General features: G+C 42.4%; 3 protein-coding genes across 3 annotated transcripts; all 3 read right to left on the reverse strand.

Moving 5' to 3' along the window:
* Positions 1-574: 574 nt before the first annotated feature.
* LOC108660374 (UDP-glycosyltransferase UGT5) lies at positions 575-3,008 on the reverse strand. Its single transcript, XM_018113748.3, has 4 exons — positions 2,602-3,008; positions 2,147-2,218; positions 1,897-2,084; positions 575-1,834 (listed from the first exon to the last, which is right to left on the reverse strand). The coding sequence occupies exons 1-4, from the start codon at positions 2,852-2,854 to the stop codon at positions 767-769; spliced, it is 1,581 nt and encodes a 526-aa protein (XP_017969237.1). The 5' UTR covers positions 2,855-3,008; the 3' UTR covers positions 575-766.
* A 379-nt stretch (positions 3,009-3,387) lies between these two features.
* LOC108659913 (UDP-glycosyltransferase UGT5) lies at positions 3,388-5,703 on the reverse strand. The gene is made up of 2 exons (XM_018113087.3): positions 5,415-5,703; positions 3,388-5,283 (listed from the first exon to the last, which is right to left on the reverse strand). Exons 1-2 carry the CDS (start codon positions 5,650-5,652, stop codon positions 3,965-3,967), a joined length of 1,557 nt encoding a protein of 518 aa, XP_017968576.1. The 5' UTR covers positions 5,653-5,703; the 3' UTR covers positions 3,388-3,964.
* Positions 5,704-18,170: 12,467 nt separating this feature from the next.
* On the reverse strand, positions 18,171-20,830 carry mAcon2 (Mitochondrial aconitase 2). The gene has a single exon (XM_018113738.3). The coding sequence runs from the start codon at positions 20,653-20,655 to the stop codon at positions 18,292-18,294; it is 2,364 nt and encodes a 787-aa protein (XP_017969227.1). The 5' UTR covers positions 20,656-20,830; the 3' UTR covers positions 18,171-18,291.
* Between the last annotated feature and the right edge of the window lie 2,059 nt (positions 20,831-22,889).

Below are 22,889 nucleotides of genomic sequence, written 5' to 3' on the forward strand. Positions count from 1 at the left end.
AAGCGAACGAGTAAAAGAGCTCCACTTGGGTGTGACTGACTAGCAGACACCCTAGCATAGCTATAAAGTTGTGATAAGCTTTTGATATACATGAACTTTTGAGATCATTATAAAAGTGAGACTCAGACGTGTCTGATTTCCAAAACAAATGACTCTAGAATTAATGGTGGAAGTATTTTCAAGAGATATTTTTTTTAGTTTTACTGAATCGATAATAAGGTTGGGAAGGAAGGAATAAGTTAGAATACCTAAAGTATAAAAGTATATTTTTGAGGCTTATTACAACTAGATGTAAAATAATATATATAATTAAAAGATCATGTATTTTAAGAAATTAAAAGGTAATGGGATGAGTTATCGAAAGACAGTATATAATGATATTCATGTTCATACCAGCGAACAGTTGAATATTGCAAGATCGACTCAGCTCTAATGTAATTGAGCTTTGAATCCACCAACCCCCTTCGACTGTTGCAGACATTTTAAAAATCCTCCCTTACATCCAGAACTCCCAAGCTCACTGGACTTAGGGTATATTGTATTAGAGACTGCCGAAAATAAAAGCTTCAATGGCTCTATAAAAATTTTTTTCTATTTTATTTTACATTTTCGATGCCGACTGCCAAACTAAACCGCAGCACGGACTGAAATTTGCATGAGCTGCATTCAAAGTAGCACCGTGGACTCCTAACCCAAACCAATACAGATACAATTTTAATTTAGCAATATACACGAATATGAATACAGACTCCAGTATGAGCTCAGCTTAGTGACGTTTCTGCTTGGGCTGTGCCGCCTGGCGACCCATGAAGAACTGCTGCAGAGCACGCCACACCAGACGTATGAACAGCATCAGGCAGTAGAGGACAAACAGAATGCCGCCATAGAGTATGAACATTGCATCCAGATTGTGGTACTGCACAAAGTCCAGATCCTGCGAGGCACTGCGCAGATATCTGGCGCCCTTATGCCTGCTGACATGCTCCACCCAGAAGACGGCACGCTCCAGCGGCAGCTGCGGCTGATCCTTGTAGCGTGCGGACATCTCGTTGACCAGTTGCTTGGCGTTAGGATCTTGCAGAAGCTGTTGGATGGCTGCCAACAGCCGCTCGGCCGTCAGCTCCTCATAGTTCACAGTCCGGCCATAGCCATTCTGTTCGGCCCGCGCCATATTTAGGAACTGATCGCCAAAGATGGGAATGCCCACAAAGGGCTTGCCGTGATAAATGGACTCCGTGGTGCTGAGCAGACCGCCGTGGGTGATGAAGAGGATGACATTCTCGTGGGCCAATATGTCGTCCTGCGGGAACCAGTCGGAGATAAAGACATTCGCGGGTTTCCCAACCAAATTGGGCTCCTCGAATTTCCACAGCACGCGCTGCTTCAGCTTGCCAAAGGTTTCAATTAGAGCCTGACGCTTTGCCATCGGCAAATCCTTGCTCCTCAAGTTGGAGCCCATCGAGAAGTAGATGACGCCGTGCTTGGCGCCCTTGATGAAGTCCTCAATGTCTTGGGGCAGGGGCTGGCGCTTGGGATTGATGTGCATGCCGCCCACCTCGATCATGTTGGGCGAGTAGGGGCGGGGAAAACTCAGTGAGACGTGCTGGTTGAGCAGCACCAGCGCCGTGTTCTTGCGCATTTCGTAGAAGTTCTGCTTGTTATCGGGGAAGTACTTGGCATAGAGCACCTCCTGCTGCGGCAAATAGTACAGCGTCATGAAGAGATATTCGTAGTTGATGAAGGCAAAGTTGATGACGCGCTCGACCAGCGACATATGGTCCGAGAACTTGAGCAGCGCGTGCGGCACATAGGAGGGCGGCGAAGGCGATCCAACCTGATAGGGTAGAATAACTGTGAGCTGGCGTTACTCAGGCACCCAAATGCTTCACTACCTACCAGATCGGTGTTCCAGCTGATGGCTCCGAAGGTGCCAAGTCCAATGAGCGGCGCCTTGAAATGCTCGGCCAAACCGAAATGAGCCTCGTTGAGGAACACCTCGCTGATGACAGCGTCGAAGGTCTGATTGGATTTGCGCAGCTCTTGGATTTTCGGTTCCTTTAGCAACGCTTCTGTGATGCGTAGGCCTATATATACATGCATATAGATATATATTTGTGTAAAATATATTTAAAAGTTGTTAGCTTACCCATGGCATAGAATCCAATAATTTGTTGTATTATCGGCTTTTCCGACTTTTGAAGGAGGCTGCCTAAATCGCCTAGAAAGTGAGAAAAGTGAAATTAGTGCGTGTTGCTTATTCCATGATGATCTAATATATATCAACTTGTAAAGTCTATTTTTATATATTCTATTTATAAAGGCGATAATCTTGGGTCTCTCATAGCATACCCGAGGGAATATTTTCTATATACTATGTACATCAATAATACATACATCTTAAGTACATCAAACTTGCTTTACAAATTTGTCTTATAAATGAATGTTGTCTATAAATAAGAAACAGGAGCATTACATTGTTAACTAGTTCCACAGTGTCTGACGCAACTGAATATAACACTTGGTATTTAATTAACAATACGTTCAAGTGCATTTTTCCAATTCGTAGGCAAGATTACGAGTGTCGATCGGAGAGTTACTTACCGCTCATCGCTTTTAGTATGTTCGGCACTGGGAAATCGTTTATATTCTTGATGGGCGTCTTTAGGGGAAAGGGCGAGACGAGTGTCACTTGATGACCAGCGGCCGCCAGGCCCTTGGCCAGCGCCGAGCCCACATTGTAGTGGGAACGGGCAATGGTGGGCAGTATAAGGAGGTAATTGTAGGCCGTCGCGCTGCTCAGCAGGCACATTAGAGCGAGGCCGATGAAACTGGTTCTGCGCTCCGAGTGGGACATTCTGATAGTTGCTGTTCTTAATCACAGTAAATATTACTAAACTATTAATGACTGCGGGGTGAAATGCACATTGAGCACCGGCTTGCTTGCTATACACGATCAACGCCAAATGCGACCCACACGCGTTGCTAACGCGACGAAAACTAACGCAATTCTCAGAATATTTCGGTAAATAAAGCGTCTCTCGTTCTGTGGACTTTCAGAGCGAAATCACAGCGACAGCTGGAATACGCTACACTCTGCTTCAGCAGCTCAAGCTCTGGCTGATCAGTTTGATTCACTCAGTCAGCATGACTCGAGCGCAGCGCAACTGCTGCCCAGCACTTTAGAGTCCAATCACAATCCAGGAAGAGCTACATATATGGACTGGCATTATCGTAGTGTATTCGACTGCCTGCTTGTCATGCTGAGCGAGTTGTTTTGCTCTCTCCTACTCGCTCTGTTATTCGTAACTCAAAGAGTCGCGACTCGCGAGTCGACGCCGGTCGAGTGTGTGAGAGAGACCAAACAAATCGACTGGAATAACAAATCACTTTTATTTGCTTGATCATTTTAATTGATATGAACAATATTTAGTTTAAGCTTACATGAAATTCTTTGTTATGAAATAGCTTTTATTTTTTCGTGCGCTTTACATTAATGCACGTGTATACATACACACATACAGATGTTCACAGGTAAAGCTCAATCAGTTACAAGTTCTCTTTGCTCTCTCGCTCTCAGCTTCAGGCGTTTTTGCGTTTGCTCTTCGATAAGAGCGCGATTCTTCTATTCAAATGCGAACGCATTTTGCATGCGCAAGTGTTTGGCGTATTGTAAATATACATACATATACATATACATACATACATACATATATATAATAGAGTTTGAAGACACACTCATAAATGTAGTAATTTAATTTTGTATGGATAAAAATACTTTACAATACTTGAACAGTTCTTGTTAGTTTAAAATAGTACTTACATACATATGTACATACATACATACATACATGCATACATACATACATACATATATTGCTTTCCACTTTTTATTTTAATATGGATATATTAAGAAAAATCTGATCGTAAGAATATTTACCGCAGCTCTATTTTTTCTTTTTCGAACTCAATTTTGTTTTACTTTCCTGGACTTGCCTCGGAGTGTTCTACGTATGAATCTGACGACTGCTGCCAATATATAAATAACAGCAAACGTAAGAAAGCTCAAGCCACCCACTATCATCGCGAAGACATCCAAATTATGGTATTGTATGAAGTTCAAGTTCTGTGAAGCGCTTCTTAGATACTTGGCGCCCTTCTGCCTGGTCACATGCTCCACCCAGTAGACAGCCCGTTCCAGTGGCGTTTCATGCTGATCTCGGAATCGGGCGGACATCTCACGCATCTGCTGGGCGTAGTGTGGATCGGTGAGTACCCAGTTAATGGCCTGATGGAACGACTCAGCTGTCAGCTTGTCAAAGGCGACTGTAACGCCGTAGCCCAACTGCTCAGCTCGAGCCATGTTGACAAACTGATCGCCGAAGATGGGAATGCCCACAATAGGCTTGCCGTGATAAATGGATTCGGTGGTGCTGAGCAGACCGCCGTGGGTGATGAACAGGATGACATTCTCGTGGGCCAATATGTCGTGCTGCGGGAACCAGTCGGAGATAAAGACATTCGCGGGTTTTCCAACCAAATTGGGCTCTTCGAATTTCCACAGTACGCGCTGCTTCAGCTTGCCAAAGGTTTCAATTATTGCCTGACGTTTTTCCTGGGGCAGGTCTTTGCTCTTCAGATTTGAGCCCATCGAGAAGTAGATGACGCCATGCTTGGCGCCCTTTATGAAGTCCTCAATGTCCTGGGGCAGGGGCTGTTGCTTTCGATTGATGTGCATGCCGCCCACCTCGATCATGTTGGGCGCATAGGGTCGGGGAAATCCGAGTGAAATGTGGTTGTTGAGCAGCACCAGCGCCGTGTTTCTGCGCATATCATCGAAGCTCTGTTTGTTGCGGGGAAAGAATTCCTTATAGATCTGCTCCTGCTGAGGCAAATAGAAAAACGTATGGTAAATGTACTCAAAGGCCGTGAAGATGAGGTTTTGAGCACGCTCGAAGAAGCTCATGTGATCGCTGAACTGGAGCAGAAAGTGCGGCACGTAGGAGGGCGGCGATGGCGTGCCGACCAGCGGATTGCTCCAGGAGGAGGCGCCGAAGGAGCTGAATGCTATCAGCGGCGCCTTGAAGTGCTCCGCAAAGCCGTAGTGCGCGTCGTTCATGAAGATTTCGCAGAGGACCGCGTCGAAGGTGCGATTCTCTGCGAGCAGCGTCTGCACTGATGGCTCCGCGAGGAGGGTTCGGGTTAGATTGAGGCCCATCGCGTGCATAAAAGGCAGGCGGAACACAATAGGTATTTTGGCAATTTCGAATATTCTCGCTTTGTTGACTGAAAGAGAAGCAGAAAATTAATTTCTCATTGAGTACAAATTAAATTATTTCACAATTGCCCGTTTTGCGGGCTCATAATTATCGCGTTGCTAACAATTGATAACAAAGGCGTAATCCGGCGATAGCTACCTTCCATGGCTGGTATTACGCTTAGCGTCGCCACATCGACGAAATTCTTTAGAGGCTTCTTTTGTGGAAATGGCGAGACCATCGTCACTTCATGCCCCGCACCGACCAGACCCTTGGCCAACGCCTGGCCCACATAGAAGTGCGACTTGGCTGCCGTATGGGCTATCACCAGGTAGGAGTAGGCCCACGCCTGACTCAAGCTGGCCAAGAGCAGCAGCAACAGTCGAAGCAGTCGCATTTTATATTATATTTGATATGTTTAGCTCTTGAGGTTCAGCTGCGCACTAAACCTGTTACCTGTTACCTGTGCGGCATTTATTATAATTCAGACGGCCCTTTTTTATGCCTGATAATTTATTATCAATAACTTTTGAGTATAAATACAATTAGGCAAAATGAGAGAGTAGCCACGCTCAAAAGTCTCTCTTTTTCCATATGAAAAGCTTATGTGTTGATTGCTTTAGTTCATTTTTGTTTAATTTATACGGTAAAAGGTGGAGTTCGATCGATTCAGGGTTCAGTTAAAGTCACTCTAAAGCAAGTTAGACTTCTTTGTTTTCTTTATTTATATTTATATCAACTGTTTTATATTGCTTGCATTTACTTAATTCTATTTTCTTAATTTAAAATATTGAATGTAATTATTAAGATTTCGCTTTAGCTCTGCATAATCATCGTAAACAACTAAATTTATGTGTTTTGGACAATTATGCATAGAGGCAAAAACTATTAGGCAAGAGTCGCATTTCGTTGAAGCCAATTTTCAGGGGAGTCTACGCCCACTTCTTGTGCCCTGCTTAGCCATTTGTCTCCCCTTGCTCGGGCTGGATGGCTGCTTGGCCTGCCAAAATTCTCTTCTTGGCATCCATAAACGACAACTGTTGCCAAGGCAAGTGGCATAAAGCAAATCGGCATTGGCATCATCGTCAGCATCCGCATCAGAATCAGAATCAGCGTCTGCCTCTGCCTCTGCCTCTGCCTTTGTCCGACTTCAGCTTCAGCTCGTGGCAGGATCTAATTAGATTGTTCTGGCAGCCGTACAAATATTCCGCCTGCCGAGTTGGCGCCAGCAGCGGCTGCCAGTTCAAAATTGTTAAATAATTTAAAAATAAATTAGCGGCAATTCCTATCCATGTGTTCGCCTGAAACAGTGGAACGGAAAGATCCTATGAAAATCGCAACCAATTTCCTGCATAACAGTTAAATAAAATTTAATTTGGCAGAAAAACGAAGTGAATGAGAGCTAAAATGCCAGACAGAATGCGAAAAAAGCAAACGCTAAATGCACAAATGACCGAACAATATAAAAATCTCAGCAATGAAAAGAGATCGAAAAAAACGAGATGACGACGGAACAGCTACGGGGAATGGAGAGCGTGACTGCTCCCTGGAGGTGCTTTGGGTAGGAGCTACTTGGCTTCTAATGAACGCAGCACAACAAATTTGTATAATAGCACCAAAAACGGGCACTAAAACGGACTTCATTTGTCCACATTTATTATTAATTTTAATATTTTTAAGTGCGCTCAAAAATATGACCAACACAGCCGAAAAAATCAACGAGACGGCCTGAACAGCAGAGGTATAGTGGAATTCATATATTAAATCCAAGCTCTTATAATCAAGTCAAATATTTTTGAAAAATAATATGTGCTGCCTTATGGAGTCAATCTTAGTCAATGAAAGAAAAAATCTGCAATATTTTTGTTTATTACTGTAAATTGTATTATAATATATTATTGACCTTCGCACTATAATTGGATACAAAAAATCAGTGGGGGGCAACGACGCGTCGCTCTGGCTTATATCTGTTCACGCTTACATAAGCATATGCCACAGCTTTAAGCCCTGGCTATAAGGCCGAGTAATAATTTGATTTGGTTGTTTTTTGAGCGGTTTGTTATTGCAATAACTTAATATGTCATTTGCCGATTGGCCACAGTTAATTGGTACTGACAATATTCTGTATGCGATTGCAGCCTCTGGGTATTCTGCAATAAAATAATATTTATTAAATTTATTACTTGTAAAAAAAAACAAGAAAGAAAGCTTTAGTCGAGACTGCTCGACTACGAGATCCCCTGAACCCTACAAGCAACCGATATTTCAATAATAATTAGAAAACACACACGCACACACACACACTCGCATATACAGGCGATTGCGCTTGGGTTGCATTGCAATGTTGGCAATATAATGATAACTTATTTGTTGAATAATTTAATTTCTAGACGTACGATCATAATGAAACTTTCAGAACGTAATCATGATGTTAAAATGTATGTGTATACCGAAGCACAAGTCTCTAGTATTTGATATACGACTTTTACAAAGATGAGGGTAAGGGGGTGGATTTAGGGGTGGGGGGTAAATTTTAACAAAAACCGAAATTGTATAAAATACATCTTTATATACATTTTAAATTTGGAGACTCTAGCTTGGAAGATGTAGGAGATATAATTATTTAAGTGATCTTCGATAAGGTTTTTTATCGATAAAAAAGTATCGGAATGAGTTATCGTTTTTTAGTGATAAACTCGATATGCGCGTGATATATACGGACATTTTAAAAAAAAGTTGAAGTCTCTAGCTCTTATATCTTCTGAAATCGACGCGTTCATACATACGGACGGACGGACGGACGGACGGACGGACGGACGGACGGACGGACGGACGGACGGACGGACGGACGGACGGACGGACGGACGGACGGACGGACGGACGGACGGACGGACAGACAGACAGACGGACAGGGCTAAATCGACTCAGCTTGTCGCCCTGATCAAGAATATATATACTTTGTGGGGTCTGCCACGCCTCCTTCTGCCTGTTACATACTTTTAACAAAACCATTATACCCTGATTTCCCATTTTCAATGGGTTCAGGGTATAAAAACAAACAAACAGAAAAAAAATTGGAGACAAGCGCAAAAGAATCGGGAATTTTCATTCATAATGTAACAAAAAAAATAATGTAAAAAAAAAAAACATGGAATAGGTAAGATTAAACAATGTGGATTTGATACGTTGAACTAAATACCATAAGCCAAAACTCTAACGAGAGAGTAGATATAATGCGTAAATGGTGTAGTAAAGAAATCAATAAACTCGCTTTATACTTTGTGAGCAAGTATAGGGATTAAAAAGTGACATAGAACTCTTCTTCTCTGAGTTTTTGCACAGGGAATTAATCGTAAATTTATTTAAGCAAATATGATATACACATAAATTTAAATACACTTTTTATTAAAATTTGTATGCTACTGTATATACATATAACACGTTTCTGATCCAAAGTAAATATATTATATACGTTTAAGCCAAATTCACCTGAAGTGATTTCCGCAAGTGTTTCGAAATAATTGCAAATAAAGTTTTTTACGCTAGCTACATTAAATATTTTTGTATAGGGAAACTTAATTCTCTTTTTTTTTCACATCACAGGCAAATTTAGCGCGAACGTAAACTTATCATATAACGTTGTAATTGGTGCGTGGTAAGAGCTACTCTGGAAAAAGAAAATAGTAGATAAATTCAACAAGTAGAAAAATAAATAAAAAGAACATGGGGAGAGAGATGGAATGAACTTAATTTCAACGACAAGCTAAAATAAATGGCTGAAAAAATTTAACAACGGCAGCAGCAGCTGCAGACAGACGAAAAAAAAAATGGATAACAATGGAAACCACAAAGCGCCGGTTTTGTTTGTGAGTGTCGCATGCAGGGATGCCACACACACACACATACATGTATCTGTATGTAAATGTGTGTGTGTGTGAGTATATGTGCGCAAGCTTGCGCATATTTCGCCTGCCAATCAACTCAACAATCGCAATCAATTCGCACGCTACTGCTGCAGGCAGGGAGTCCAGCTCGAGGGTATTGTCACAGTGCAGCTGCAAATGTCATTTTAAAGTATGTGTGTGTGTGTGTGCGTGTGTCTGTGTGATATATCAGCGAAAACCAAAATAAAAAGTATTGTCGCCGCAATGCCTTTTTTAATTACGTTACTGCGCCATTAAGGACCGCAGTGTCTGGCCATGAATCAACACAATGAATATGAAATGCGCTTAAGATTTGCGGCAAACGTTTCAAATGCGATGGGGGAAATCAACGCCTGCTCTCCTCCGGCCGCACATATTTTGAAAAGTTGGCCAAATTTATGGCCATTATACTGAAATCGTAAGCGGAATATGCGACGCCTTCTCATGTACAAATTGCCAAGTATTGTTATGCTAAATTTATTTGTGCTCACTCATAAGCTCGCCGTGTGACATGTGTGAGTGTGTGTGTGGCTGTGAATGTTGTTGCTGCTGCTAACTTCATCAGGCGCACGATTGAAGCGCAGCTTCCGCTTCCGCTCCAAAATGGCTGCCGCTGCCGCTGCCGCTGACGCTCACTGACTTTGCTTGCAAACAAATCAGCTTGAACTTCCGTTTCATTTCGCATTTTTTGTCATTTCGTATTCTTTTGCCAGTTGGCCCCTCCCGCCCAGCAAGAGTCGCCCCCAGGAATAACTCAACATTTTCCACTGTGCATTTTAGACACTTTTGCGTAAATTTACTTTTCACTTTCCGAGCCCAGCATCAGAAAAGTTTTGTGCATAGCTAACTTTTAGCCCGCATAATGTATATTTTCATATACGTATATGTATATACATATATATGTATTTTTTTCCTCCTTTACCCAACTGTTTTTCAATGTCAATGCACACACACACACACACACACACACACACCAATGGCGCTAGGTATGAGGAAACGGAAACTTTGTCTGTTTGGCATTTCATTTCCTTCATTTCGGTTTTTTGCACCTCGCAGCATTGAGCATGTGTGCATATTTCAATGGGTCCGTGATTCTGTTTAATTTGATGCTTGGCTGCTTATTTAAATTCTTATTTTTGCCCTCGTCCACATTTAAATTCAGCTGTTTGTTTTTGTTTTTTATTGACATTCTATTTCGAAATCAATCAGCGGGCACGTGTTCTGCTTGGGGCTGATAGCTTTCAGCCATAACAATGCCAATAACAATATTTGCGGGCATCGCCAGCCGACGTTCACAAATAGGGCCACATAATAACGGCTCCCATTTAAATTAGCATCTATTTTTGGGCCGACAAGTGATGCGTATCGAAAAAAGAATTGCAAATGTCAATCTCATCAGGGTACAATAGAAATTGAAATTTTTAAAGTCAAAGAGTTTTGCAATTAAGCCATGCAAATAAATCACAAAATAACAGAATAAATAATGAGGAATTGACAGAGTGAGTGAAAGACTGGGCGATTGCCTGAGCATTGTAGAGGGCTAATATTGAGACTGGTATCTTTCTACGGCTCTTTAATATATTTATACTTATTTTTATTTTCATGTAAAATATAAAATATATATAATATATACACTATATATATATACAGACATACATGGGTAAATTTTAATGGGTTAAGATAAAATAATAATTACAATAATAATTATTATACACCCTTCGATCGATTAGAATTATATGAAATGTTGCTGGAAACAATGTCAAATGTATAAGAAAACTGTTTGTCATTGCATAAGTTACTATGATAAAGAAGTTGATATACCATAAGACATTTTTAATATAATTATAAACAATATATTATTAATATTAAATTAAGTTCCAACTATAATGGGAAATAAAAGTAAATATATAAATAAATGTAATATTCAATAAATTTGACAAAGAATTTTAATTGTAATATTGTTAAGCATTGCATGTTTCATTTCGATTATTATATAAGTATAGAGCTCTCCAAACTATAGTATTTCCTATTTGAAACACAAATACAATACAAAACCAATATACTCATTTCGTTTCTGTGAATGAGCATATATAAAGTAGGAAAGAGCTGTTGACTAACCTTTTAACTATTTTCGGTCGAATGCTAAATATAAAACTGGCTGAGTTATTTGAGAGCCATAGTCCCCAGCTCCTCTTTTAGCCCGATTCCTGCTCTTTTGACCCTTCCCACTTAACATATTATGTTTCCTGTTCCACTTGTGAGTGTCGATTGATTCGTTAGGTGAGGGACGACACTTGGGCTGGCTTAGACTTTGAGCCGCATTTAAGAAATGACGGCAGCTGCAGCGTTGCCAGCTATAATAAATGCATGCACTGATTGCCTGTTGGGCGTAACGGGCATTTATAATGAAATTATAAAATTTACGCTCGTTGGCTATGGGAGCGTGCACTTGTCAGGCTATTGGCCGTGCAGGATGTGGAGCTGGTGGTGGTGCTGTAGCTGGATGCTTTGACTTGTGCCCGGGTCGGCGACTTGCATCAACTGAATTGCCAATTAAAGCGCATCAACATTAATGCTGGCCATGATAATGACGATAACGAGCCGCCGCCAGCTATCGCACGTATGCCAGCAACAACAAAACCGCAGACACAGACTGCAGGGGCAGGAAGGAAAGGCAGCCAAGGCAGAAAAAATCTGTTGAAAAATAAAGAAGAGAGCGAAAGAGAGAGAGAGATAGAGCTGGGCAGCCAATGTCCATGATTGCCTCAGACTGTGGAGCTGACTGCGACTACGCGGGCGCTTCTGTGGCGCTGACATGTCGCCCGCAATGTCGTGGTCCTTGTCGTCCTTGTTGGGCTGACGTCTGACGGTAAATTAAAAAGCATAAAGCTCTCGGACAAGCAAACTGCATGCACTGAGCACAGAATGGCAGCACGAAAATTTATGCACGACTTGCATATTAAACGTGTGTTAATTTTAGAGCAGCCAGCAGCTATGCCGCCATCTCGCTCGCTCGCTCACTCCATCGCACTCTTCATTCCGCTGGCATTCTGCGGCTATTGCTGTGCGCTCGCACAAAGGCGCTGTCAATTTCCATTGCATGGACTGCTGTCCAACGCGTCCCGTTCAAATGGCGCATGAAACGTCATTCTGAGACGGCCCTGACTGACATTTGTGGTCATCATTGCTGTTGCTGTAGCTGTTGTTGTTGTTGTCGCGTTTGCCTCAAGTACACACACTACAACGTGTACATGCATATGTATGTGTATGTGTGTGTGTGTGTGCTAAAAAGTAAGTGAGCTCCTGCTCTCCGCAGATCTCAGCTCGGTCATGCAATTTTCCAGTTCAAAAGCTTAAAACTAAATTAAACTTTATGACTTGCCACAGAGCCAAACAGCCAGAGCAACAGGATTTGCGGCAACTACAAAAAGGATTACCACATGCCATATGAAGAATAATGCGAGGATTCACGTTATTGTTATACCCAACTACTTTGCTACACCGCGCACCACTCACAGTCGAGTATATTAGATCCAGAGCACACTGCTATTTGCGAATATGTTATAAGCCGTGCATAGCCCGTGTTTTATATGTTTTACATATATATGTAAATGGGTCCATATGAAAAGCACTCAAAGGCTTTAGAATTTTAAGCAATAAATAAATTTAATAATTTGCATTAAAATAAATAATTGAAATAAAAAATTTGTATGTTTAATTTAAAATATATATTTTAATTACAATAATCGTTAAATTAATTTAAAAAAATATATATATATTTTTTTTAATAATGCATTTTTCTGAATAAAATTAATTTTTAATTATATTTAAAATGTGTACGACATTCTTTTTAATATATTTTAAAAATTAATATTTTTATTTATAGAGTTGTTTCTTCAATTATTTATTTACAATATTGATGGTAAATAATATATGAAAACTAAAAATAATAAATAACAAAATTAAAATAAATGTGTCAACATTTCATATATTTTAATATTCCTATTGACTTATTTTTTAATTATTTGAACAATTGAATTTTTTTTAGATATGCATATTCAACTGATAAAAACTTGTATACAGAGTATCTTGATGACTTGTTTCTCATGTATGCAAAGCGAGTTTATTTGTTTCGCTTGGTTTCGCTCAGAGAACAAATCGGATTATCTGGTCAAGCCAAAGAGGCGAACAAACAAATAAATGTAATGAGTTTAAGTGCCAACGACAAAAATTGTCAGACATTTTATTGAGCAAATATTAAAAATATTACGAATCGCTGGCCATTAGAGGCAGCCGTTGCCCAGGCTCTGCAAGCTGCCAGCTAGCAAGAAGAAGCACTAACGCAAACACAGTTAAAGATACAGATGCCCACACACACTCACACACACACAAACACACACATAAAGACTCGGGTAAGAGCCACCACTTAATGCTGATATGTATGAATGTGGCAAGTGAGAGGCAAAAACAAAAAGGGATGTCGAATAGAGGGGAAGGAGCAAATTCCCACACACAAACACACACACACACACTCATACAGAGAGAGAGAGACTAAGAGATAGCAAACTTAATGTAATGGCCAAAAATACCAAGAACCAACAAACCAACGCGCACAAACATTTGTGCTGCTCCTCGCCATCGCTTAGTCCTGGCCCTGCTCCTTCCTTGGCTCAATGCTCACACTGTGTTTGCTGGACATGTGTTTCCAATGGTTTTTGCGCCAACGGCTCTGCCATTTAAAAACGCACAAAAGTTGGCGTCAGGCAAGCACAAACAAAAAAAAAAAAAAAAACCAAACGAAAACAAAAAGAAGAAAACCGAAGCGAAAAACTAACTTTTCAGAAGAAAAAGCCAGTTGGCATTGCAGTTGCAGCTTTTATTTGATTTTTACACACCGATTTTGAGCTATTCTTTTATTAGATTTTCGGTTGGCTCTGGCAATTTCGTTGCATTTTCGTCTTTTTCTTCAGATTTTTTTTGTAAAACTCTTTTCCATTTTTTTCATCGTGTTGGCTGTGAATTTGCGAGATTTGATTTTGAAATTGGCCGGACGATAAGTGAATGCTCGCAAAAGACACAGAGGCAGCGGGCAACAGGAGACATGAGATGCTAAGCTGCAGCAGGGCAATAAGAGGGAGTGCTGCTTCTGCTGCTGCTGTTGCAGATGGACTGCATGAGATATCATGACGAGTCTCACAATTTATCTAACTATACATCTTCAGTTTACATGCCAAACTTTAAAATGTCAAAAGGAAAAAGTCTTTCAGAGTCTGGAAAGCTGTCTAGAATCAAATATTGCTGTTGTCTGTTCCAAAGTAAACTAATTTCTTCTTTGCTAAATTAGTTTGATTTTACCTAGATATTTCTGTACTTATATATTTCTGATTTCTCGACTGTGGCGAAATTTGAGTAGCTTCTACGAAATTTAGGGGCATTACATTAATAAATAATACGCCAGAATTCATCACTCATCGCTTCTATTCAGTGCCACAGCACTTGGGGCCTGCATCCAACTTTGCTGACAAGCTAAGCCTAGGCTTCATATGCTCCTTGTGCCCTGTAATCTTGAAATGCAGAAGATATGGTATTTCAAGACTAAATTCGTTACTCGACTCGCGGAAAGCAACTTCCTCTAGAGCATAGTATTCTAATAGACTCTGTATAGCTCTACTGGGTATTGCCTGCCCAACGCATACTCTCTTCAAGCATTCGTGTTTGTGCTGGGTGCTGAAGCTGTGACAGAGATGCTCTTGAGAGAAAAAATTCATATGTTGGTATTGCTGCTGCTGCTGGCTTCAATTGCTCTTGGCGGCGGACGTCGGCAGCGCTGCCTGCCATCGATGGCTGCTTTCAATATCTAATAATATTGCGCATACGCGCTGTGTGCCGAGCAGACAAACTCTTTGGATGATGCCGTTGCCGTTGCTGCTGCTGCTTCACTTACACTGAGTGCGTGTTGGCGCAATAATCAACAGTTATATTATGAATGCATACAAACACATATACACACATGCACACACACATACATTCATACAGTCACAGACACAGAGAGAGAGAGAGAGTCGCACAGATGCGATGGGTTCATAATGCGCATTTTAACCCCTTTCGATGTTGGGCGAGGGGCTCTGTATGGCACTCCATCTCCCCCATATGACACTCCATCTAAGTGATACGATAAATTTGGGATTTTCTTAGCATTATGCGCAGATTTGGCTGATTTCTCCACCCCAGCCAACACAGCGTGCAGCTTGAAACTTTTTTAATAATAAATAAAAGTGCTTAACTTAATTCGAGCTGTTCAAAACGTTCTCTCATTTCACCCCAAGCCTCCCAGCTGCTGCTATGGATTTTCTGCTTGTATTTGCCCATTTTATTTGTTTCTTTGATTTACCCACACACAGACACACAAACGCACACACATTCACACAACCACACAAAGTGTTTATGGGAGTGTGGATGAAATTTTTCGATTATTGTTGAGTTTTGGCTGATTTTCTCTCACCCCCCAACGAGATTCTTCTCTCATTTTGTGGCATTTGCGGCTGTTTACCTCGCCAGCGGCCAAAATGCAATTTATGTGCGTTGGCCAAGTGTTGAGAGTTTGGATTTTTGCTTTTCTTATTTTTTTTTGCTGTTCTGATTTCGTTTCATTTCTTTTTTTTTATACTTGTGTACGGATTTCATTTTATGGTGGGTCGATGTTATTGCCACTTGTCATTTGCGTGATTTACGCTTATCGGTGGAGCCAAATGTGTAATTTGCGTTGCTTGTCAGCTTAGCGATATTATTGTTGATACTCGATGACATGGCCCTTATATAACAGCTGCTTCACACGCAGGACTCGCGGCGAATTCATGTACAAATATTTGCATAAAAGAGTTTATCCTGATCGAGTGTCTGTTGATCAGAAAATCTTTTGTGAGTTAGAGAACTGTATTGCTTAGTGAGTGGGAAATGCATTGTGGTCTCACTAACAGCCGCCGTATATCATAAGTTAATCAGAAAATGAGCTTAGCAAAACAGATTCCATATGTACTTTGAGAATATTCTGAGGAAATTCCAATTCAACTTTTTGGCATTCTGAACAGATATTCAATTGAAAAGCAATTGAAATTGTAGCACAATGCAACAATAACAAGCATGTTCAATTTTCAAAAGAGCTCAGCTGATTGGATTCTAAAAATCAATGCTAAACAAACATGTGCACTCATTGCATTCCCAGATCCATAAACGGAGCAGCATTGGCAAGAAATTCGTTTAGTGCAATGAAGAATTTACAATTTTCGCTCAAAATTCATCTGGCTTCAGCTGAGAAATATTCGTAAATATGGGTTAGTCAAATTGAAATTCATGTGCGACATTTGTGTGAGTCTCGTCTGTGACTGAAGCGAAAGCAATTTGCGAAAAACTCTGCTTGATAGGTTTGACAGCAATACAGAGCGGCTAGCAGCTTAACAAGATGGTTCAGATATCCGAAATGCGCGTGACTGAATTATCTGCTAGAGAATTGAACTTGATCGATTCTTGGCAATAAAAAACATGTTGAGCTACAAACTTACAATTATATTAAATAAATAATGAATGACTGAGATATCTGGACTGGATCCTTCTGACTATTTATGTTTTAATATTATTTAATATATGGGAATACATATTTTGTAAGGAAAAATCCTTAACGTTATTAATATTTATTTTTAAGTTTTCAATTGATATTTTCTGTGTTTAATAGCTGCCATTATATTACCCCAGAATTTTCTGTACTGTTCCATAAAATAAAATACATAAATATATTTTTTAGTTTATGCAAATGGAGACAGGTAAATAAATAAATTAATAATAAATAACTAAATTTAATAATATAAAAATTTAATAATTTAAAAATGTAATAAATTAAGGAAATAATAATTTTATAATTTTATAATTCAATAATTTAATAATTTGAAAATTCTATAATTTTATAATTTAATAATTTTATATTTTATTTATTTAATAATTTCATAATTTGAAATGTTAATAAATAAATTATTTAATAAGTTAATAATTTAATAATTTATTAGTTTAATGATTAAATAATTTATTAATTTATTGATTAAATAATTTATAAATTTAATAATTTAATATTTTAATAAATTTAAAAGATAAAAATTTTAAAATTTAGTAATTTTATATTTTTAATAATTTTCCATTAACTCCTTTCGCAGTTCGACTCGCATTCATCGCCGTTGGTTACCGATGTCTGTATGTGCCCAGCAGCCAATCATGAGTTAATAATTGAATATTTTCGGCATAGACGGCGCAAATTGCAATGATTTAGCAGAGGCCACGACCACCATGAGTCGAATGTCGGGCATTGGGCGTTTGGCTTTGTGCAAATATTCCAATAAAAAAGCAGCAGCAGCAGCAACATTTTGGTTGATACAAATACACATACATGTGCATATGTACATAGATATCTCGTTGCATATAGCTATGGACAAGCTGGCTAGTGCTGTGCTGTGCTGTGGTGCAGGGTGTGGTGTGGTGTGGTGCTGCTGCTCTCTGGCCATGGCCTTTTGTTGGCTCTCTGGATTTCCTGAATGACTTTTTGGCACTAATTAAAAGCAGCAAATAATTTTCTATCCCATCTCATGTACAGTGTCGCAAATGCAAATTTCCTGCACAACTTCTATACCCCCACTCTCTCTCCCTCTCTCTCTCTTCCTCTCTCTCTCTCTCTCTCTCTCTCTCTCTCTCTTTCTCTCTCTCTATGCATGCGAGTTTTACAGTTCTGGTTGGCTGCGTTACTGATAAGCGTTGCTTATTGTCTATTTGCCAGGAATCCTGGCCCAGGATGTTATTCCGGACGGAGTGCTGCAGCCGGAATGAGCTTAATATGTTTGAATATTATTTTTTCTCTGCAATGCAGCTCTTTAATTAGCTGTAAAATAAACTCAACTCTTGAGCTTAAAATGGATATTCGGAATTCAGAATAACGACAACAAAGAGCAATTTGCTTCTTAAATTATTTATTCATTTACTTTGTTACATTATTAAATGCACGATTACGGTCCAATTTATTGCTTTGGCTTTAAAACACACAAACAGATACTTAAATCTTTGTACTCCAATGTTATCTACTTCATTTTCTCTTTCATGCGGTTTAGGGCGCTGCCAGCCTTGAACCACTCAATTTGCTCGGCGTTGAAGGTGTGGTTGAGCTGGATCTTGTCGCCGCTGCCGCCGTTCTTGATCTCGCACTCGATGGGCTTGCCGGGAGCCATGTCCTTCAGATTGAGCAGCGATATTTTGCTGGTGGGCTGGATCTTGTCGTAGTCGCTGGGATTGGCGAAGGTGAGCGCCAGCAGGCCCTGCTTCTTCAGGTTCGTCTCGTGGATGCGGGCAAACGACTTCACTATGATGGCCACCCCGCCCAGGTGGCGTGGCTCGAGGGCGGCATGCTCGCGGGAGGAGCCCTCGCCATAGTTGTCCTCGCCCACGGCCACCCACTTGACCTTGTTGGCCTTGTAGTCGCGGGCCACATCTGGCACGCCGCCGAATTCGTTGGTGCGCTGGTTCTTGATCTTGTTCATCTCGTTGTTCTCGGCATTGACGGCCCCAATGAACATGTTGTTGGAGATGTTGTCCAAGTGACCGCGATACTTGAGCCAGGGCCCGGCAGCGGAAATGTGATCCGTGGTGCACTTGCCCTTGACCTTGATGAGCACGGTCAGATCGATGTAGTCCTTTCCGTCCCACTTCGCGAAGGGCTCCAGGATCTGCAGGCGCTTCGACTTGGGATCTACGGCCACCTTCACCTTGCTGCCGTCAGGCGGCGGGGCGGCGTAGGTGTCTTGGCCGGGATCGAAGCCCTTCGAGGGCAGCTCCTCGCCCTGAGGTGCCTTCAGCTTGAAGCCCTTTCCCTTGGAGTCCTTCAGCTCGTCCTTCAGTGGATTGAAGTCCAGCCGCCCAGCAATGGATAGCGCTGTCACCATCTCTGGGCTGGTCACAAAGCAGTGCGTCGCCGGATTGGCATCGTTGCGTCCCGTGAAGTTGCGATTGTACGAGGTGACGATGGTGTTCTTCTCCCCCTTCTTCACATCCTTGCGGTCCCACTGGCCGATGCAAGGGCCGCAGGCATTGGCCAGCACCGTGGCGCCGAATTTGTTGAATGTTTCGATCATGCCGTCCCGGTCAATGGTCGCTCGGATTTGCTCAGATCCGGGCGTGACATTGAAGGGTACCTTGGACGTGAGGCCATGACTGAGGGCGTCCTTTGCGATGCTGACACAGCGACCCATGTCCTCGTACGACGAGTTCGTGCACGATCCAATCAGGCCCACTTTGATCTCCATGGGATAGCCGTTCTTCTTGGAGTTCTCGCCCAGCTTGCTTATCGGGTGCGCCAAGTCAGGCGTGTACGGCCCGTTCACCAGCGGCTCCAGCTCGTCCAGATTGATCTTGATTAGCTTGTCGTACTTGCAGTCCTTGTCTGGCGTCAAGAGCTTCTCCTTGTACTTGGTGGCCTCCTCAGCGATGTTGCCCCGCCCCGTGGCGCACAAATAGGCGATCATGCGCTCATTTAGGGGAAAGAGCGAAGTAGTTGCCCCGATCTCAGCTCCCATGTTGCAGATGGTCGCCTGCCCGGTGCAGGAGATGGAATCGACGCCTGGGCCGTGGTACTCAATGATGGCGCCAGTGCCGCCCTTGACGGTCAGGATGTCGGCCACCTTGAGGATGACGTCCTTCGCCGAGGTCCACCCGTTGATTTTGCCGGTCAGCTCGACGCCGATCACATTGGGACACTTCAGCTCCCAGGGCATGCCCGCCATAACATCGACGGCGTCCGCACCGCCCACGCCAATGCACAGTCCGCCCAGGCCGCCGCCGTTGGGCGTGTGGGAGTCGGTGCCGATCATGAGCAGGCCCGGGAAGGCGTAGTTCTCGAGTATGATTTGGTGAATGATGCCGCTGCCGGGCTTCCAGAAGCCCAGGCCGTACTTGGCGCTGGTGGAGGCCAGGAAGTCATACACCTCCTTGTTCAGGTCCTTGGCGCGCTTCAGGTCCTGCTCGCCGCACACCTGCGCCTCGATCAAGTGGTCGCAGTGCACCGTCGAGGGCACGGCCACCTTGCTCAGGCCGGACGAAATGAACTGCAGCAGTGCCATTTGGGCGGTGGCATCCTGCATGGCCACACGATCCGGACGAAGCAGCAGATAGGACTCGCCGCGCTTGATATCCTGATCGCCGGCACTGTCCAGGTGCGAGTAGAGCACCTTCTCCGACAGCGTCAGCGGGCGCTTGAGCCGATTTATGACGCAGTCCACCCGCTCGCTGAGCAGCTTATAGGGCAGCGGCGTGTCCGGCTCAAACTTTGACATCGCCACAATGGCGGACTTGGAGCTCATCGAAACGTTCCATTGATTGGTCAACGGCTTCACCGCCCTCCTGCACAGCTTGCGCAGCCTCTCAGCTGTGCGGGCCAGCATGCGCTTCGACATGATCGATCCTCTAGCGATGATACGGTTTATGGCAAAATATATATACAGATATATACAACTAAGACTTTTTATAATTTTGTCGCAATAATAAATAATCTGAACTGTTTTACAAATTGGCTCTGATATATTTGGTTATTTATTTTTTGACAGCTCCTAAACAGCAGGCACGAAAAGCCAGGCGATGCCATGCCTTGCCATGCCAATAATGCCAAATTATTATTAATTATTAATGGCATTTGGATAGTGGAAAAGCTCGAATTTCCTACGGCTCTCGGCTGAGCAACATTTAAGCAGGTGACTTTTGCCAGAGTTGCTCTGCGCATATATGATGTGGACTAAGGTCACACAGAGCGATGTCAACGGGCCAGATGTCGCAATAGAGTGAGTGAGGCGATGCATATAAAACTATGCGGCACTCGGGCGACTCGTTCAGCTGAGCTGACGAGAGTCATTCCTGCCATAGGCCATCTGAATAGCAACAACAATGCAAATGGCAAACACATGGACAACACGTCATTTACTTGAGTGCAGAAAAGCGTGGAGGGTGGCAGTGGCACTGGCTGTGGCAGTGGCTGTGGCAGTGGCTGTGGCAGAGCCCAAAGTGTCAACTGGCAGTGAGGCGAGGTGGGCGCATCCTGTGATTGTGTTTGCCACAGTGTGCCGAGTGTCACACACTGCATCTGCGACTGGGACAACGCAGACACTGGCTACAGTGGACGAACTGGACAATGGCCAGAGCAGTGGCCAGACCGGTAGTTGGCTGCACCACATTCAATTGAAATCGACGTGCCTGTTTGCCACAAAACCGTTGATGATGGCTCGCTCGGTCGGTCGGTCAGTGGGTCGCCTGTGCGGGTCGGGGTGCGCTGGGCGCTGGGCGGTGGGCGGGGGCATAAGTAGGCAGTGGCCGTAACAATGCCAAAAATTGATTGGCAACTACTTGACACAAGCTCACCCACAAAGCTCTTCCATATGGACTACTAAGCCGTCAGGCTGGCACAACGTTGACTATGATTTTCTATAATTGATGGATTTCATTTTGTGCCCCAAAACCTGAGCGCTGGCAATTGCATGTCCTGGAGCATGGAGCAATTCAGTTCCTCGATGCTGCACACTCCAAAACACAATTGTCTTTTGTTTCGGTTTGATGAAGTGGACAATGCTCCATTTTGAGTAAATTAATTCCCTGCTCTCTGGCATAAAATCTATTTTTGAGCTATTATTTTGTGCGAAATGTGAGTCTGGCTCAGATATATCAATCATCTTCAAATGGCATTGGAATTACAGGTAGTTTGCAGTTTAGTTAAACTGCTCTTAAATGAAATATATTTGCTGCCTTTTCAGAGTCTTCGATTGCAGTCAGTGCGGCGAACTCTTTTCTGCGCTTCTCATACGCTTAAATTATTGCGTCTTACAACTTTTGCAATAAATAATGGAAAACTTATTGCCTGCAATTGAACTTAAAGAAAATAAGAAAACGGCAAAAGTTGGAAGCACCTATGCGTGAATATTACTTGAAAAGTGCGGTACAGCAGGTTAAGTGGGTATATTGATATAAAGAAAATTATCTATGATTTATAATGGATGAGCAGATGGATTGATGGATTAATAAAAAAAGAGTTACTATAAAATTAAAAATAAAATTTAGCATTGGAATTAGGCTTGAGAGCAAGTATGATATTAAAATCTATACTTTTCATAGTCTTCGATTTTTGCTGTGAAGCGCATTAGCTTGTCGTAGAAGTTTTGCCATTGTCCGTTGTTGTCTGATTGGGGACAAAGCAAATGCAGCTGCAGTATCAAAATGCCTGAAAATTGCTGAGGAAATTTATGTACTGTCCCGCAGTTAGGTGTGGGCAGCTGTATTGAGCCGGGTGTGGCATAGTGTAGTGGCCGTGTGGTGTCGGTGTCTGTGGCCAAAGTTGCAACAAAACTGAAACTTTGAACTGAACAGAGAAAAGAACAAAAAATGAAACGAAAAAAAAAATAAGGAATTTTGTTAATCCTCGTTTTTGCAGCAGGCAGCGAACAATACGTTTGTTTTTGCTGCCAGTGCACCACAGTGGTGCAGCGTGGCTATGCCTGCATCCAAGCTCAGCACAGCTTGCGGTAAAACTTTTCAATAATATTCCCAAAAGTCCAGCCCAGACGTCGACAGCGACGACAGCGACGACACCGACGACAACGACGACACCGACGAAAGCGAAAAGAGACAGCGTACGGCAACGGAAGTG

The sequence above is a fragment of the Drosophila navojoa genome, chromosome 2, assembly GCF_054131105.1.
Source record: "Drosophila navojoa isolate 15081-1374.11 chromosome 2, UAZ_NAV_1.0, whole genome shotgun sequence".
Taxonomy (NCBI): Eukaryota; Metazoa; Arthropoda; class Insecta; order Diptera; family Drosophilidae; genus Drosophila; species Drosophila navojoa.